The sequence below is a fragment of the Petaurus breviceps genome, unplaced genomic scaffold (assembly GCF_028583685.1).
Source record: "Petaurus breviceps papuanus isolate PSGF00001 unplaced genomic scaffold, PetGlider_PUasm1.0 37, whole genome shotgun sequence".
Lineage (NCBI taxonomy): Eukaryota > Metazoa > Chordata > Mammalia > Diprotodontia > Petauridae > Petaurus > Petaurus breviceps.
In genome coordinates this window covers 105,898,078-105,917,249 of record NW_027186296.1, presented here as the reverse complement: position 1 = coordinate 105,917,249, position 19,172 = coordinate 105,898,078, and the positions used below count along the sequence as shown (strand labels likewise).

The 19,172-nt window shown below is 37.3% G+C and overlaps 1 protein-coding gene across 1 annotated transcript in view; it reads right to left on the bottom strand.

Moving 5' to 3' along the window:
- HECTD2 (HECT domain E3 ubiquitin protein ligase 2) overlaps positions 1-19,172 on the bottom strand; it is a 127,475-nt gene that overhangs the window by 52,428 nt on the left and 55,875 nt on the right. Inside the window, exons 4-9 of the mRNA XM_069099217.1 lie at positions 13,542-13,680; positions 11,181-11,283; positions 10,683-10,772; positions 8,960-9,024; positions 3,704-3,749; positions 846-955 (exon numbers count right to left, since the gene is read on the bottom strand). Coding sequence (XP_068955318.1) covers positions 846-955; positions 3,704-3,749; positions 8,960-9,024; positions 10,683-10,772; positions 11,181-11,283; positions 13,542-13,680 — 553 coding nt within the window. The remainder of the gene's footprint in view (positions 1-845; positions 956-3,703; positions 3,750-8,959; positions 9,025-10,682; positions 10,773-11,180; positions 11,284-13,541; positions 13,681-19,172) is intronic.

The window sequence follows — 19,172 nt, the reverse complement described above, 5'->3', positions numbered from 1 at the left end:
ATCTATTTTAAATTACAAGGAATTAAAAAAAGATATAAACTTCTTTGAATAATGGTTTTAATTAAATAAGAAATAAAGACCAAAATGTGATTATTATAAAGTTGATTATCAGGTACACTGATTTATTAGACTTCTTAACTTTAATTATTTTCTAATCTTGAAATATTTTTTGCCTCTCAGCTTTTTTGATAAAAAAGAAAAGTTATTTTGAAAGCAAATTTAGTATATTAAAAAGAAGAGCATTAATCTCATACAATAGCCAATCTGCATTTCATTACCTTTTTGGAAGAACCACAGAAAGCTAGAGTTGAAAAGGACACCTAGAAAACATCTAGTCCAATTTTCTGAGTTTACAGATGAGGAAGCTGAGTATAAGACAGGTAGAGTGACTTGTTCAAGGCCTTCTAGCTAATAAAGTAACTGTGCTAGGTCATGAACCAGGTCTTCTGCCTCTACTTTTTACATTATATTATACTCCTTCCCCTAAGGCTTTAAGTAAGTAATAATGAGCAAGGTTTAGAAAAGGTAAGTTTTTAGATGAAGTTAAAAGTGTTATATCAAATCATTATTTCCAAGATATTTGAAAAACTAGCAATGGAAATCTATCTCATAAAACAAAAATATATTAGAGATATTAAAATTATATAAAATGGTTATTTCTACTAAAACATGCTTTTATAATATCTTTGTACAATGGCTTTTACAACCAGTTTTTGAAGCACTATACTTTATAAATGTTATCAATACATTTTTGAAAATATTTAAATGCATCTTATTATTAAATCTTTCAAATGACTTCAAAAAACAGTAAGACTAGTAACATTCAGTATCATGTAAAAAATTACTTTTTAAACCAGTGAACAAGGAAATGGTGGTCTGCTTCCACTAAGGCAGCTATCTGTCGTAGCAAGTGGGCATAGATGACATAAGTAGATGTGTTATTAAACTGAGGATTCTGCAAAAGATATTACAGACATTTTGTTAAAACTTTGTAACACTAAAAAGAAATGTATGACATTCTAAATAAATACATCTTAAATAAAATGAAATTAATGATAAATTATAACTTAGGAAAACAAATTCAAACATAAAATATCAGGTGAATATCCTTTAAGGCCTAAATTTTTTTCTTCAAAACTTACAGAAAACCTCTAGAATTTTAGGGAAAATAATTACACTTATTTTAAAAAAATTCTTTGAAAAGAGGAGAGTAAGAAGAATGGTAAACATTATACATTTTCCAAGGGACTTCTAAATTGATAAACGATAATATCTAAATGATAAATCTCAGAATTTTAAAAGACAACAATCACAATAACTTAGGTGCCTATAGTTCAAATGAATAGCAGGGAATAATAATAATTGTAGAGTATAACAACATTAGAACTTGAGTCCCTTACCTTTTCCTCTTTCAAGCTCTAACTCTTTCTCCCTCTTATTTCTAAGGAGTCCTCTCTCGTTTTTTATTGGTTCTCATTATTTGTCAATACTTCTTTAACTTAACTTGTATTTTTTATTATGACTATATGACTAATATGACTATGAAGCATAGCACATCACAATCTTGAAAGCATCCAAATTCCAAGGGAACCAAAGGGCAATGGCAAAATGTACAAGATCGATCTAAGTGGTTTATAGCACATTATTAACAATCATTCCCAGGTAAGAAGTGTTGTAAAAGATACCATCTAGGAAACATCTCACTGCAAAAGGAGGTGAGCCAGAGTAAGGGACAGCAGAGGGACAGCTTAAGTGCTACACTGCTCCCTGAAGAAAGTTAAAGGAGCCTCTAGTCTACACTGGGCAGATTCTCTTTCGACAAGTCATGGCATTGACACAGAGTCCTTCAGTCAATAAACATCTATTAAGTGCCTGCCATTTATTTCCAGGCATTGTGCTGAGCACTAGGGCTAAAAAGAAAGGCAAAAGATACTTCCTGCCCCAGAGGAGCTTACATTACCCAGCATGAGAAGGCAGAGGTAGTCTGTGATATTTACTGATGGAGGAAGTGTTCATATTGATGAGATTCCAGATGTGTATGAAGTATGGCCCGACTGAAAATCAGATCTAATCTGACAAAAATTCTTAGAAAATAAAATAAATGCTAATTCTTAATGCAAATTAAAACTACTATGTATGTGTGTCCTAATTTCCCAGATATATTTCCAATTTATCCCAACTATGTCTTGTTTCTATGTAATTGTTTACATTTTCTTTCTCCCATTATACTTTAAGCTCTTTGAAGAAAGGACCTGTTTTTACCTTGCTCTGTTTCCTCAAGGCTTAGCATAGTGCCTGACATATAGAAGGTACTTAATAAATGCTTGTTTTGTTGCTGAATTGACAGTTTCCAAATGCCAATGTTTTAAGTATCAGTAAGTAAATTAAAAAGTGAATTGCCAAACACTTCTATGGTTCTGAAGTAACTTTCTAAGACCTAAGTCATTACTTCAAAATTTACAAAAACACCTAGAAGAATTCCATAGGACAATAAGCCTCATTTCAATTGCTGAAAAGCAGGAATATGAGTAAAGGAGGGAATGGCTAGATTACAGATTTTCAAAAGACAATGGTCATAATAAGTAATTTAGTCTGATGCTCATAGCTCAAATGAATAGCAAGATATAACAAGAATAGAAAATGAGTTTCTGGGGTGGCTAGGTGGCACAGTGAGTAAGAGCACTGGCCTTGGAGTCAGGAGGGCCCAGGATGGGTTCCAGCCTCAGATACTTAACACCCACACACACCCACACACACAAAACTGGCCAAGTAACCTTGAGCAAGTTACTTAACCCCAATTGCTTTAAAAAAAAAAAAGAAAAGAAAATGAGTTTCCTTATCTGTCTGTCTCTGTCCATTGTTCCTTCTGTCTCAGCGTCTGCTCTGTTCTTTCTCCTCTCCTGCATCCCTTGCCCCTCTTTTTCTTCCTTTGTCCTTTTCTATCTTTTATTCCCTTCTCCTACCTCCTCCTCTTTTCCCTTTTTAAATCACTTATGGTATAGAAACGAATTCCTTAACTTTTCATTTCTTTCATGCAGTTTTATGTTCCTTGTTCTTAATTTCAAAAGTAGATAAGATGAATATTTGCTTGCTTTCTTAAAAAAAAACCCACCACAGAACAAAAACAAATTTAGATGCATTTTTGTATGTAAATGTCAATTGCTGCCCCCTCCAATGGTTCTGTGTCTCTCATATACTCCTCCTCCCAAAAGTTCTGTACATGAACAAAAGTACATAGTTTCTCACGAAATAGTTTTCTCAAACATTTCTGAGAAGAAATAGGAAAGTCTGAGATCCAATAATTATAAGAAAGCAAATAAAAAACAGGGATTATGTAACTCTCAGGTGAAATATAAGCTGGATAGGAAGGAGAAAGAGATGTTTTTTGTTTTTTTTTTACCCTGTGTGTTCTGGCCATGTGTGCAGCTAAAGTGCAAGTGACAATGAACATAACTAAAACACACTTTGGCTAAGATTCATTTTACAAATTTGTCAATAGTCTTAGCTCTTTGGTCACAAATTATTTAGATTCTTTAAAATATCAAGATATTTTCACCCAAATGAACAGTTTATATTTTTACTGTACTGCATTATTCACTATATATGTATATATGTATACACATACATGTTTATGGATACTCACACACACACACACAGAGGTTTATGTGACCTGAATTATTTAGCTTAGTTTTTACTGTCTTACCTGTAAAAGTATAAAATATGCTCTAAGATCATCTTTTGATCGTGGCCTGAAAAGAAACAGAAGTCTGATAAGTGACTATGATGAATATTAAATTTCTACTAAATTGGTCAATAAAGTTTGGCCACAAGAACTGAGTCATGCTAAGAGAGCTTAGGAGTGGAGTGCTGGGGTTGGGGAGGGAAAGGTTAGTTAGACCTAGAAGGGACAGTCACAAAGATGTTTTTTAGTGTTCATTTTGTCCCCCAAATAAGTACATGTGGAATCTTTCTAGGCCTCCATCTCCTACCTGCCAAACGAGGAGGTTGGACTAGATAATCTTAAGTATCTGTTTTAGGTTGAATGCTCTATGTTTCATACGCTTCTTCACAAACTATAAAGAAAAGAGTATTGCTATGGGCTGCTTCAGAAAGAAATGGCACTTTTAAGCAGAGATACTTGCTGCTCTGAAAACCAAGAAAGAAGTGGACCAGGTTATTTCCAGACATTGTGGCTCAAAGAAATGAGGTAAAGTTGCAAATTGGTGGTAACAAGGTATTTAAACCCTCCTTAGACTATAACTACTACTTGAGGCCACTAGGTGGTGCAGTGGATGGAGTGCTTGAGCTCAAATTTGGCCTCAGTCACTTGGGCAAATCACTTAACCTTTGTTTGACTCAGTTTCCTCTTCTGTAAAATGGGGACAAAAAAATGTGCCCCTACCTCCCAGGATTGTTGTGAAGATCAAATGAGTTCATATTTATAAAGTACTTCCTTAGCACAGTGCCTGGCATACTGTAAGTAGTAACTACTGCTGTTACTACTACTACTGTTACTACTTCAAATCTTGTGAGAAAAACTTGGGACCAAAGTAAAGTTAACACAGTAAAGTTGAAGGACGAGGCAACAACTTTTCTCTACTGAAAATTTATTTTTTTATTTGTGCTAACTTCTGTCTTTTTGTTCATCTTTTATGTCTGATAAGTGAGTTCATTAATTTTAATTTTTATGAAAAATATAGTTTACTATAAGTAATGGTATAGTACTTCCTTTCATTTCTTAGTAGTTCTGTCCTAGATCTAATTTCTGTATTTTAATGTTTTTATTACTATAAGACTAAGAAATGCTAGTATGACTTGGTCAATAGTGAGTTAAAATGTGGAGGTCAGAGGTCACAGAGGCAGGGCCTGGCACATAATTCCTTACTAAACACTTGTTGATTGACTGACTGATGTACATTACTATTTCATAAACTCTGAAAGCATGACCAAATACAGAAGTAACCACCTGAAGTAGTTCTGATAATCTCTGGAGAACTAGAATAAAACTCAATCTAAAATAAAACCAGGAAAACTTTTCAAATCAGATTGTCAAGTTTGGTAAAAAACTAGCCAACTTCAAAATGGTGAACACGACACTGAAAAGCGTTCTTGTATTTCTTTTGACACTAAGTATAGTATAAAAAAATTTGTGCGCAATAGAAGACTCACTGTGAAAACCTCTTTTAGTGGGTGTTATCATGCAGGCACTGCCTGATTTGGTGTAAGCACATTCATGGTCTGACACTGAAAAGTATTCACAGGAGTTCCCAGAATGACTAATTTCAACACTGACATTACTCAACTTTGAGCACCCAATTTAAGAACATAATATACCTGTGAATAGTCAATTCATACCATTCTGGAGGTGAGCTCTCCTAATATGCCAAGGAATACTGTTTGAGTAACACAGCATAGCAAAGAAAATCTCATTTCAAGTTGGACTTATAATTGATTGTATGACTAGACTTAAAGAGGAGGTCACAGGATAATAGATTAGTGTTGAAAAGAGACCTCCATGTGCCTTTTTTAACCTCTTTATTTACAGGTGAAGAAATGGGGCCCCAGTGAGGGGACTTCACCTAAGGGACTTGAGCAGGTCACACATTGTCAATATGACTGGAGGTCCCCAGTGGAGTATCCACAGAGAACTGTGCTATTTAATATTTTTTAATCAGTTACTTAAAGACACAAATGACTTGCACAACAAATTTTCAGAAGATATCAAGCTGAGAGAGACAGCTAACACACTGGGTAACAAAGCCAGGATCTAAAAGGATCTTGACAGGCTAGGTTGGGCTGAATCCAATAAAATGAAAATCAAAATGTAAAGTCATACACATGGGTACAAAAAACAAACTTCCCAAGTATAAAGTGAGAGAGGCATTGATAGATTGTTGTTTATGAGTTAGCAGTGTGATGTGACTGCCAGGAGAGCTAATGTGATCTTGGGCAACATTAAAAGGAGCATAGCTTCCAGAAAAAAGAAGCCAATAGTTCCACAATATCAAGAACTCCTCTGACAGCTTGGTGAAGCCTGTGGATCCCTTCTCAGAATAAGATTTTTAAATGCATAAAATAAAATAAATGGATTACAAAGGGAAATAGTTATAATATTTAAAAAAAAAAAACAGTTCACACCCCAGATTAAGAACTCCTGCCATATATGCCGTCAGACTTCATTTGGGATGTTGTGTTCAATTCTGCGAATTCTGGGAACACAGTTTAAGAAGGACAGACATGGGGGAGTGTCCAGAGGAGGTCAAACAGAATAATGAAAGGCCCCGAGTTCATGACAAATGAGGATTGTTTGAAAAAACAATGGACGTTTAGCCTGGAGAAGAGAAAACTCATCCCAGCCCTCTTCAAGTATTTGAAGGGCTGTCACATAGAAAAGGGATCAAACTTGCTCTGTTAGGTACTGGGGGCACAATCAGTAGCAATGGGCATTCTGGCAAACACTGGAGAACCCCTTATCAGCTATGGGGATTTGGCTTGGTGATGAGCTGTATTAGATGACTACTGAATTCCCTTCCAACTCTCAAACTCTGTGATTACTCAGCCTTGGTGTTAGGCCTTTCACCATCTGTCACCAACCTCCCTTTCCATACTGATTTTCTAACTGAATTGGGTTACTAACTATTCTTCAAACGCAGGACTGTCATCCCCCACCTTTGTACATTTGCACAAGCTGAGCCCCAGCCTGGATTGCCTTCCCTCCTCACTGCTGCTTCAGAGAGTCCCTTATCTGTCTTCCTGGTACAGATTAGATGCCTCCTCAGGGAAGCAAGCCTTCCCAAATCTTCCCACTTGTTAATTCTCTCCTGTGCTGATGTTGCACCTGCTGTGCCCTCCAGGTAGAAAATAAGCTCCCTGAGGGTAGAGATTTTTTAATTTTTTGTCTTGCTTTCTCTGGGCCTAACAAAACTCCTCCTACACAATATGTACTTAATGTTTGCTCAGCTGAAGTGAAAGAGAAAAAATAAAGAAATGATTTTAGTTGTACGACTGTTTTTCTCATTTAATGGATTAAATCGACAGGACTTGGAAGCTGAGGACCTGGGCCCTGAATCTGCATTTTACCTAGTACAGTCTCCTTGGTTATGCTCTAGCTGTGCTGCTGGACTACACTGGACATCCTCCCTGCAGTCCTTCCTTGTATCTTAAAGTCTTAGCACAGGAGGGGACTAATGAATGCTTGTTGAATTACTGACTGACCAACTGCCTCCTGGCTCCTCTCATGTATTCTTTAGTCTCTAAATGAGAAGGAGTTTTCTTTTTTCTTTTTGCCTTTTGGAGGGCAATTGGGGTTAAGTAACTTCCCAAGGTTACATGGCTAGTTTTTTGGGAGATTTTGTGTGTGTGGGTGTTAAGTGTCTGAGGCTGGAACTGAACTCAGGTTCTCCTGACTCCAGGGCCAGCACTTTACTCACTGCACCACCTAGCTGCCCCAAAAAGGAGTTTTCTTAATTTGCCACTGGGCTCCAGGTTATTCTTCACTTACCTGGTAGCTGTACTTTGGTTTACTTTCCTGAAAGTCTACATGGCTTTGGGCTCATGGAAGGTCTACTCTTACCTCTGATTCATCTCTTCAACATGGTTTTGGTTTGCTTGAGGAACAATAAGTAGTTGGTTGTTAAGGCTGGTTCTACTTTTCAGCAAAACCTTGTTTCTCTACTTCTTTTTCTAATTTAGCATCTTACCACCTCACTAATAAACATGTGGCTTTTCACAGTGGAGAAAAGTGAATTATAGTCAAAGGAAGCCTCTGCATTTAAAAGATGAGAAAACAGGGACCCAGAGAGATCTGCCCAGGGACACACCTTCTCTAGAGTATCTCTCCTCCCATCAGAATAGCTCCTTCTAGTGGCCAGAGGAAATTTTCCCTGGTGTCTATCTGCTTCAAGATTCTTGCCCAGAAAGCATCTGTTTCTTGTCTGATGCACCAACAATTCTCAGTTCATTTTGTAAGGGACTGACAGGTTCAAATCCCCATGAAAAATTAAACATTTTCTGTTTTAGGCTAGCAACTCCATCTATCTCCCTTTGCTCTTTCTGACAAGGCATCACTCAATTCCTCTTAGGAGAATGATTTGTAACAGCAGTTCTGTGTTTGAGAGAGGGAGGAGGCACTGTGGGACAGTTTGTATATGTGATTTCATCAGTTTGGATAATACCCACTGTGGAAAAATTCACCTAGCAATGCAGATCAACAACTCATCCCTAATATACCATCTTAGGGAGTTGTTTGGGGAACTGAGAGGTTGTGACTTGTCTATGGTTACATATGGTGTTTTGGGCACCATCTCGATATGTGATAACAAAATAATTTACACATACAATCAAAACAACAGACATTTGCCAAGGCTTCGCAGAAGGATCAAAGCCTTACTTCTAACTAGGTTCAAAGTACTTCTTTTCACTTGCAAATCCATTGGGCAAATAAGGAACAACAAATTAACTTGGCTTTAAGACAGGATGGAGTTGTAGTCAGAGAATAAGGTTCAAAATCCAGTTCTTCTACCTGCTACCTTCTGACCTTTGGAAAGTCAATGGACCTACCTAGGCCCGGGTTTCCTCATGTGAGAAATGAAGGAATTGGAGGAGATTGCCCCAAGTTCCTTTAAATTCAAATCTATGATCCTAAGAGCTTTTCTCTAAGTACCAGAAGTACTGGAATGGAATTTTTAATGATGCATTCATTTTCAAAATAGGATTATGAACAATTTGGATGGCTCATGATGTTATTAAGGAGTAAAAATAATTTTATAGGTATGGTATCAGAAATTGGATAATTAGAAATTAAGGTGAATTTCTAAGAAAAAAATTCTATTAAATAATACTGTATTTTGCTTTAACTGGAAATATTTCAGTTTGATATTTTAAAAGTATAAGCTACTTATAAAACCTAACTTAGTATGAGGGAGTTAAAATTTAATTATAAAATAAATAATATAATTACCCTTTCCATTCTCTTAATAGACTGTTAATGATACCCTTTAGTACTGACTTCTGAATATCTTGAGGCTGTAAAGTAAAAACAAAAACCAAAATGTTAGCACCTAACTACTTAAAAAAAACCTTACATTTACATGTTAGGTTTATAGATTTAACAGGGAAAAATCTATATTTGATCTGTAATAATGTTTGCTGCACAGCAAAAAAAAAAGTTTGCTTTCTCTTTCTAGACAGGAGAGTATGACAAGAATACAAATAAAAAGAGACCATATTTAACACAAAAATTAAAGCTGCATATAATTTATTGTACTAATGCCACATCAGCATTGGCCAAGTTATGTGAATATTTTCTCTTAACTCCCACAAAATGATGCAATTAAAAACAAAATAGAAAGATGCAAACTTTTATAAAGTTTGGAATGGAAAAATGGAAAAAAAACTTAAAATGTTGTGCAGTTTATATTTTGTGTAAATTTATTACATTTTAAATATTTTATATAAAAATATGCTGCATAACATATTTTCAAACAATGTTAAATGTTACTCTAATTAATTATTTGATTTAAATAAAAACATTTAACACGGTTAACATCCCAAAACCTTGGCAATGAGATTTTTTTCTTTTTGTGCTGAGCTTTCATAAAAGACATATGACAAAAAAAATATTCATCTCTGGGATTCATTCAAAAAACCTACTTCCTCAGATCAAAAATCTTCAGTGGCTCTCAAATATTTATGGAATAAAAATTCAAACTCTTTAACTTTACATTCAAGACCCTGGTGGATCTAACAACTTATCCAAACTCATCCTGATGCTGCTGGTCAAACTATGTAGCCCTCTCTACTGGAAGAAGGGAACCAGTAGGCAGAAACAGTAAGAATGATTTGACTGATGTATTCATGAGTATAGCTTCCTCCACCCCCAGAAGAATTCTCTCAACTATTAGTATATCCTAATCTATCTTACATTTGACTGGTGTATTTAAAAGGCATGTGTTGGTGCATTTAAAAAACCCTGCAGCCTCCTTTACTCTGCTAAGCATAAAACAGCACTAGCCCTAGTCCCTGCTATTACTCAGATTTATATCCTCAAATTGTATAAACAGCCAGAAAGCTCCTTTGTGGAGAAAATGGGAAACTGGAAGAACTTTTTGGCACATGTATTTTTATATCTTTTCTGTGTCCGCCACTGCTTTGTGCATCAACAATAAAGGCTGTAGGGATGGTTAGGTGGCACAGTGAATAGAGCACCGATCCTGGAGTCAGGAGGACCTGAGTTCAAATCTGGTTTCAGACACTTAACACTCTGTGGTTGAATTTAAGTAGTATATAGTTGTACTTTTCTATTCTTTGAGATCTACATTTGGACTGATTTATTCTCCTCTTGGCAATTTCGATGAATCTCATAGCTTTAAATATCACTTTATATAGGGGTGGCCAGGTGGCTCAGCGAGTAAGAGCACCAGCTCCAGTGTCGGGATGACCTAGATCAAATCCGGGCTCAGATACTCAGCACCACACCCAGAAATAACTGGCCGTGTAACCTTGAGCAAGTTACTTAACCCCTATTGCTTAAAAAAAATATATCACTTTATATAGGTAATTTCCAAATCTGTTATCTTTAGGTTTAAAAAAATTAAAATAAATTCTTCAGCTTATAAATTCACTAAACGCTTTTAGAACATTTACATATGTATATTTTAAATAATTTATTTTATAATACTTACAGTATTTAGTAAGGCATCATACACAGTATTCACAAATTTGGCATTAATCCCAGAATCTTCAATGGTATTGAATGGGGTATTGGCATCTTTCTGCAAAGTCAATTAAACAGCTGAATCAATTAAATAGTTGAATATGTCATATAAGTTTATAAAAGCAGTTCTCAGTAATAAAATTGAAACTATACCTACTTTTTGATATGATGATTAAAAGAACATTTTTATAAAAAATTACTTATATTGAAAATGAAGTATTTATATGTGTGTGTATATATATTCATTTTTGAATCCTGAAAAAAAGAACCATACAATAACATTTGTACCAATAACAGACCAGAACAGTTTTTGTATAAGATTTAATTATTAGTTCAAACATATTTGTTTTAAAAGCTGCTTAATTCTGAAGTTTAGAAAACAAAGCAAAGCGCAAAGTAATCATGTTTTTTGTGAAGAATTTTAAATTAAGAAAATACAAAATGGATTAGAAAACTATCAATTAACCTTAAATGTAGTACTGAGTTCCAGGAAAGAATCAAATGTTGTTAGATAAAAGTCATGGACCCCTTTCCATTCTCCTGATGACTTGACTTTTTCTACATCTTCCCTAAAATGAAAAGTAAAGATCACTTTAATAGAAATAAATTTAATACACACATAATTACAGTATGCTCTCATTCAAAAATAATATTTTCCTTCTTTATAGGAGAAACCGACTGAAACATGTAATTTTGAAACATAAAGTGAATACCGAAGTTTTTTTATTTCTTCGGAAATAGCATGTTCTTATTTGATCTTAAATACAGTTTCATGATATGGTGGTTTCTAAATTATACTACAACATCACTCTATCTCCAATTTTGTCTCAGTCCTATCTCACCCTGCCTAATGCAGCCAAGGACATGATGCATGTCCTTGTCTAAAGAGGGTTCCATTTTTTGAGTAAGTTCCTACTATACCTATTATCTACCACTTGTAAAACATTTGCCTTCATCACGAATGTTTCCTTTTCATAAGAAATAATAATTTACATTTATATAGTTTTTTCCATCTTTGCTTTATGGGCCCTTATGGCCACAGTAAAACCTAACTACCCTCCTTTGGACTTTATCATGCCCCTAGAAACCTCATCACTGGGCAGGACTGCTTTAACTTTGGCAGTCATACTTCATCAGTGCCCTCTATACCTGGGACCCCTCTAAATGGAAGATGGAATGGAGAGCTCCTTCCAAAACGCTCCAATCATCCATGTAAGGAGGGTGCTCAGGCTAGTCATCTCTTCATTGCCCACCCCATACATGCATTTGGACTTTATCTTTCCCCTGGGACACTTCCCTCCCCTCCCTGCTCCCTCATTCCTTTTTCTTATATGTATTGTCACCCCCCCCCCCCGACATCATTAGTGCCTTGAGGACTAGGCTCATCTTTTTTTTTTGTATTTGTATCTTCCATGCTTGACACATAGTGGGTGCTTAATTAATGTTCACTGACTGGCTGACTGGCTTATATTTGTATAGAGAGTCTCAAAAGCTATTTAAGGTATTCAATCTTAAAACTCCATTAGGACTTTTGGACATCCTGTATAGGTTTAAAAGCCTTCATATGTATTTTCGCAGCACTAAGAAACAAATCATACAAATATTATTATCTTCACTTTTCAAATGAGGACCTGAGGATCAGGGTGTTTAAGTGACTTGACCAAGGTCATAAGCTGGTAAGATGTGGAGCAGAGATTGAAACCCAGGTCCTCTAAGTATATTAAGTGCTCTTTCCTTTATACCACATTCCCTCTATAAAATCCTTCTACACCATTTCTGAAGCTTCTCTTTTATCTAAGAGATAGTTTTTTGAAAGTAGAATGTTAAGTCTGCCATATTAAGCAGCTTTTCAGAAACTTGTATCTCCAAAGTATTGGCTACTGGACGATTTATGGAGCCTTACTATTTGTACTGAAATGTAAAAATAACGACTGATGGAGTCCATGGATGAGGTTGTAAGTCTAGCATATTTTACCTTATATGTGGTTTTGGTTGAAGTTTGTTTGCCACTACTAAAGTCAAGGGTTTTTTAATCATCCTTTTTGTTCCACATTCTACACAATCAATAAACATTTATTAAGTGCCTGCTGTAGGCCAGGTACTGTGTTAACTGCAGTCCCTGCTGTGAGACTGTCATACTTTCAGGTGCTCTCTGGCTCCTATGTTGTTGGCTTCTTGGAAACCAACAACAAGCAATATTATTTTGTTATATTTCTTTAGATACTATTCTGCTTCTTAAACTTTCTTTGCCTATTTGTTCAAATTATTAGTCATAAAATCTCATGAGTTTCAAATTTAAAAGACTTGTAAGATTCAAACAAGAAAAATTATGCATAATGCTTACTAAATCATAAAGTACTATATAAATGTCAGTTATTGTTGGTATTATTAATAATAAACATCTCTGTCATAAAATCCTTCTTATCAGAGCTGCTAACACATGGAAAAATGAGTTCTTTTAAATTTTACTTCCTCTTTCCTGTGTCTACCAGTATTAGAAGCAATAATGGATAATGAAAAAATTGAAAAGTAGAAAAGATAACAGCAAAAAGCTACAAACTGCATTATCAATCTGATATTAAGAATTTGGCAATACTTTTCTTTAATTGATCCAAGGCACATAAAACAAACTGATTAATTATAATGATTATACTAATATATAATAACCTATAATAATAAACTAATGGTAAACACTAATAACTGAGTAACTCCATGGTAACCCATGCACCCAATATTTCACAAAAGAAAAGAACGGTATATTCTGTAAAAGTCTCAGAGGATGTGAAGACAGTGCTTTGTAAATATCAAACAGAGAGATGAAACTTACTGAAAGTCTTTCATAGTTTTGGTTCTATTGGGAAGGGCAGGTGCTGGAGCGACTGGGGCTTTCATTTCAGCTGACAATGAATCAATAGATAGGCGGTGTTTTTGTCTAACGTCAAGGCAAATTGGTGGCAGATCTCTCACTGTGAGGCATAAAGCAGAACATTCATATGATTATAAACCATTATTCCCAACTATGAAAATGCTAGGTTAATATGAGTAAAGAACATAGGTATAGAGTATGAAGTTTGTTTTCTGGCTAACCATGGATTTATTTATAATAAAGGAAAACTGGCATGGAATACTTTGGTTAATAGTTATGGCAATAATTGAATAAATCAACAAATGCTAATTAAGCACCTAATATGCAAAGTACACTATGGAGTATGCAATAAGTTTGAAGATTATAGTTGCTATTGTCAAGTAGCTTACAATCAAGTTGGGGAATCAAGACATAAATACATGGAAAGTTGAATTAGAATACAAGAGTAATATATAAGTTCAGTACCATAAAAACAAAATAGTACTAAATGAATGGTCTAGACTAGAGACATCAAACTAAAGGCCAATCAAATTCCTGAGTGGTCTAAACCATATTAAAATGTAATTGGGAAATGTTCAACAAAATAAATACTATATAATAAAACATCCAGAATGTTCATTTATAGCTAATATGTACCCTCAAAGATTATTTGACAACACCAATAGAGACAATTAATAGTACAGGAGTTAGGGAGAGATTATATATTTAAAGGCATAAGATACATTGAAGAGGGAAAAAAATCTAATAAAATCCTCTCATTTTCTTGATGAGGAAAGAAATGTCTTCAAAGTTTAAGTGCCATCCCAAATGTCACACTGATTCAGCCTGTATTGCTTAGAAGCTATCTGTAATGAGATGAGAAGTGGTAAAAGCCTAAACTAGGATGGAGACTATATGAGCCAAAGACAAGGTAGATATGAGAGATTTTGTAAAGACTGAGCCAATGAGACTTGGCAAATGATTGGATATAGGGATTAAGGGAGAGAGAAGAAACAAGGAGGATTCCAAGGTTGCAAATATGGATGATTATGCGATGCCCTTGACAAAATGAGGTAATTTGGAGGAAATTATAAGTCCTATTTAGCACAAGTTGACTTCAAGATGTCTATGGGACATTTGACTCGGGATGTCCAAAAGTCTGAAGGCTTTGAAGCTCAGGAAATAGACCTAGAGTAAGATACACAAATCTGGGCATCATCTGCATACAGATAATAATTGAGCCCATGGGAATTGATAAGATCACCAATTGAAATAATAGAGACAGAGAAGAGACTATCCCACACCCCCCCCCCAAAGACAGAGCATTTTGTTACCCACAGTTAGTGGGTGTGATCTAGTTGAAAATCCATCAAAACAAACAGACAAAAAGTCATTCAGGAAAAAGGAAAATCAAGAGAGAAAAATGTAATAAAAACTTAAAGAGGTAAGATCAAGTGAGTAAATTTTACCCGTGGTAAAGATAGGGGCATATTCACAGGAAGGAGCAGAGAAAGAGACACTTTATAGTAAGAATGTAAATGAGACACAGAGAACGAGAGAGACAGAAGGAGATGGACACACAGAGAGAGAAACAACAGGCAGAACAAATATAGCAGAGAAGGAGAAAGCAGAGCAGCCAAACTCATCCTAACAACTATGTCAACAAAGACCTCAAAAGAGGACCATACCAAGCTATAATCAGGATTTCCAAGGAAACTCACATTGAGTCAATTTTCTAATCTGGATTAGCAGAGCGAGATAGATAGAGGTGTGTGAATAACAAGACAGTGTCTAGTGTCTGGAGATGAGAGAGCTGCACAGAGCTTTCTAGTGTAGGTATGAAACTAAAGTCTTGCAGCTTTGTACTTGGACAAGAAGTAGTTCCAGAACCAGCAGGGATGGGTCTAACACTGTGCAAGAGCCATGTGACAACTCTGTCACTCATACACCAGAGCTGGATCACAGACCCAGTGAATACTAAGGAGGGAACTTACACATAGGAATGGCCATGGTTCAAAACTATGTATTCATTAAGGAGTATCTGAGTGGCACTGGTCCTGGAGTTTTAGATTTCAAGACTCTAGTCTCATTTTTAGCTCCTAGTCTAGTCTGGCACCTGTTACCAAGTAACGAGGGTAGGGAACTCAGACAAAAGGAGACTGCGGTTCTGTCACCCTGTATCTGCGGAGCCTTCAGTCTATTGAAAGTCCAACCAGGTGCAAGCCTGTAGTTGTGCTGCCCAGACCTGAATAGGGATTAGGGGCTTGCAGAGTTCAGACCAGAATGGCAGCAATACTTACTTAGCTGTAAGATTTGATTCTTTGGGGGTGCAGTGAAAGCTTGTAATTTGTCAACCTAAGCCATCCCTGATATGTTTCTTTTTTTTTTTTTTTTGCTTCTTTGTTGTTTATTATCACAGATGCTTTAATAATGTATTTTTAAAAAATACTGTGTTTTTTCCAATTACATATAAAAAGTTTTTTGCATCCTTTAAATATTTTGAGTCCTCAACTTCCCCCCAAGCAACTTGATACAGGTTATACATGCACAGTCATGCCAAACATTTCTATATTAGTCACATTGTGAATGAAAACATGGGAAAAAAAGAAAAAGGAAGTTAAAGACTATGCTCCAGTCTGCATCCTGTCTTTGCTGCTTGGCACACAGGGTGCATCTAGTGAATGTTGTTTGAGTCATTCATTCACAAGGCTGGTCCTGCTACTGAAAAGGGAGGTCAAGGAGAGTTGAACAGGAATTGGGGGCTCCTGGGCTTGTCTAGCCTGCAGACCAACCCTCCCCCCCAAGGTGGCTGTTCTCGGTAGGGGGCCCTACCCTCCCACTGCACTCACTGACCTCTAAGTGACCTTTCAATCATTCTCTTAAGAGCCTCCATGGTCATGGTGCCCAGCACTGTGCTGAGTTCTGAGTTTTTCAATGCCAAAGCTATGACTGTGACCCAGGACCCCAAGGAACAAGGGGGCCCCTGGCTGTTCTGAGTTCTCAGATCTCAGCCTTGGTCCTCCTCGGATCTGGGCTCTGGCAGGGCTGATGGGGAGGGGAGGAGGGCTGGGCTAAGGGTGGGAGGCCTGAGAACCTCCCCCCCAACACTGGCCATCGTCCCAACTCCCAAGGGATTCTGGGTGGGTCAGGTCCCCTCTGAGGCCCACCCTCCCTCCAAGGCTGCTCATCCTGAATAGTCACTTCAGCCTCGGAGTCCCCTCATTTCTACTGGACAGCTCCACCCAGAAGCCATGGAAGGAAGGGTCTGCCTCGCCAGTCTGTTCTCCCCTTCCCCCTCATACTCTCTGGGCTTCATCCCTAGCTCCCCAGGCAGCTCTGCAATTTCAGAAGTTCCCCGGGGGCAGGGACTTTCTTTTATTTTCTTTCTTTTCCTTCTTTCTCTTCCCCTTCTCTCCCTCTCTCCCAGAACTCAGAGGTCCCTCCATTCTTCTGTCCAGGTCTGGGCTTTCTGGATGGGGTTTCCTGACAACACCCCTAAGACCCAGGTGGGCAGCCCAGGCACTCCTGCAGGCTCAGGTTGTCCAAGTCTCCGCAGTCACCGTGGTCGGTGGAGCTCATCTGGACAATGGGGGGGTCGGGGGGGGGGCCTGTGGTTCTCACACACACATTGTGGCTTCTTCCCGCCTGGCTGCTACAGCTTCCGGGGGACTCCTGTCCAGTCCCTGCTGACACCTCCACTCTGCTTGGAGCACCAGAACTGGCCCCAACTGCCCGAGCTCCACTCCGAGTTACATGAGGGGAAGTGCTGCCTCTGCTGGTTTTCTGTCTCCCTGGCTGTGACTCCCTGGGCCATGGTGGCCTCAGCCAGGAGGAGGGCAGGAGTGGGGTCTCCGTTCTCCTTGTAGAACCTTCCAATAAGCTTTCCTACAAACATGTAGTTCTTCTCATAAAACAGCAGCCAGTCTCGCAGAATGAACATCAAGATGGTGGCTGCCGGCCCTCGGCCTGCCCCTACCAAGATGGTGCTCGCGGCTTCCTTCCAGCCAGAGGGGGTGGGCCGGGACCCCTTATATATTTCAAGAACACAGCATTCAGTACCCAGAGAAAGGAGCATCAGGATCCAGAGAATTCAAATCAGTACTAAACAAGATCCAGATGTTCCCACTAGCAGTATGCAGAGCCTAACACAAAATCCCAATTTAGGAAGACTGGAAGACTGAGTAACAATAACAGCAACAACAACAGAAAAGACTTCCACTATACATTGTTATTATGGTGACAAAGATGACCAAGACATAGGCCTAGAAGAGGTCAATGACACTAAAACATCTTCAAGCAAAGCCTCAAAGGAAAAGCACACTTGAACATATATTCAAGTAGAACTATTGGAAGAAATAAAATCAGCTTATAAATAATATAACAATACTAGAGGAAGGAAATGGAAAAGAAAGGAGAGATTTGGAAGAAGAATTAATAATTTAGTACAAGAGATATATAAAATCTTACCCAAGGAACAGACTCCTTAAAAATGAGAATGGATCAAATAGAAATTAATAATTCCAAAAGCCAACAAGAAATATTAAACTAAGTCAGGCTAAAAATAGAGAATGTAAGAAATCTCATATCAAAATAGCTGATCTGGAATATAGATCAAGGAGAGCTCATCTGAAAATCATTGGAACTACTTAAAAACCATGACCAAACAAGGACCCTGGACAACATGTTTCAAGAAATTATGATGGAGACAAAATGGCAGATAAGGAGCAGCTAGTCAGCCTAACTCTCCTAATAGTCCCTTTCAAACTTCTTTAAAATAATGCCTCAAATTAAATTTCAGAGCAGCAGAGCCAACAAAAGGCCGGGGACGACATTTTTTTAGCCTAAGAAAACTTAAGAGGCAAGAGAAGTCAATAGTACCAGGGTGATAGCCTGCTGGGAGCCCACACAGGTAGTGGCAACAACAGTGGCCACAATAGCAACTTCAGACTCAAGAGAAGTATAAAAAGGTAAACATGAAAGAATAATCATAAGGGAATCAAACTGTTTGCACTCCTATATGGAAGATGATACATTTAATTCCTAAGAACTTTATCATTATTAGGGCAGTTAGACAGAGTCTAAAAAAACAGAGGAAATGGGTGTGAGTTGATTATGTTGAGATGATATCCAAAAGAAAATGAAGGTTGAGAAAGAGGCATACACTGGGAGAAGGGGGAAAGTAGAATGGGGAAAATTTTCTCACATAAAAGAGGCACACAAGAGTTTTTACAGTAAAGGGGAAAATAAGGGAGGTAGGAGTCAGTGCTTGAACCTCACTCTCATTGGAATTAGTTCAAAGAGGGAAGAATATGCATGTGTATACACATACACATTCAGCTATGTATAGAAATGCAGCTTAATAAGGAAATAGGAGGATAAGAGAATGGGGGGTGGAAATTATAAAAGGGAGGGTGAAGAGGAGAGGAAGAGAAGGAAGTATGGAGGGTGGGAAATATGAAAGAAGGGAGGGAGGGAGAGAGAGGGTGGGGAGACAAAGAGAGAGACAGAGACAGAGACAGAGAGACAGAGAGAGAGAAGGAGAGAGAGACAGAGAGAGGAGAGAGAGAGAGGAGAGAGAGAGAGAGAGAAAGAGAGAGAGAGAGAGAGAGAGAG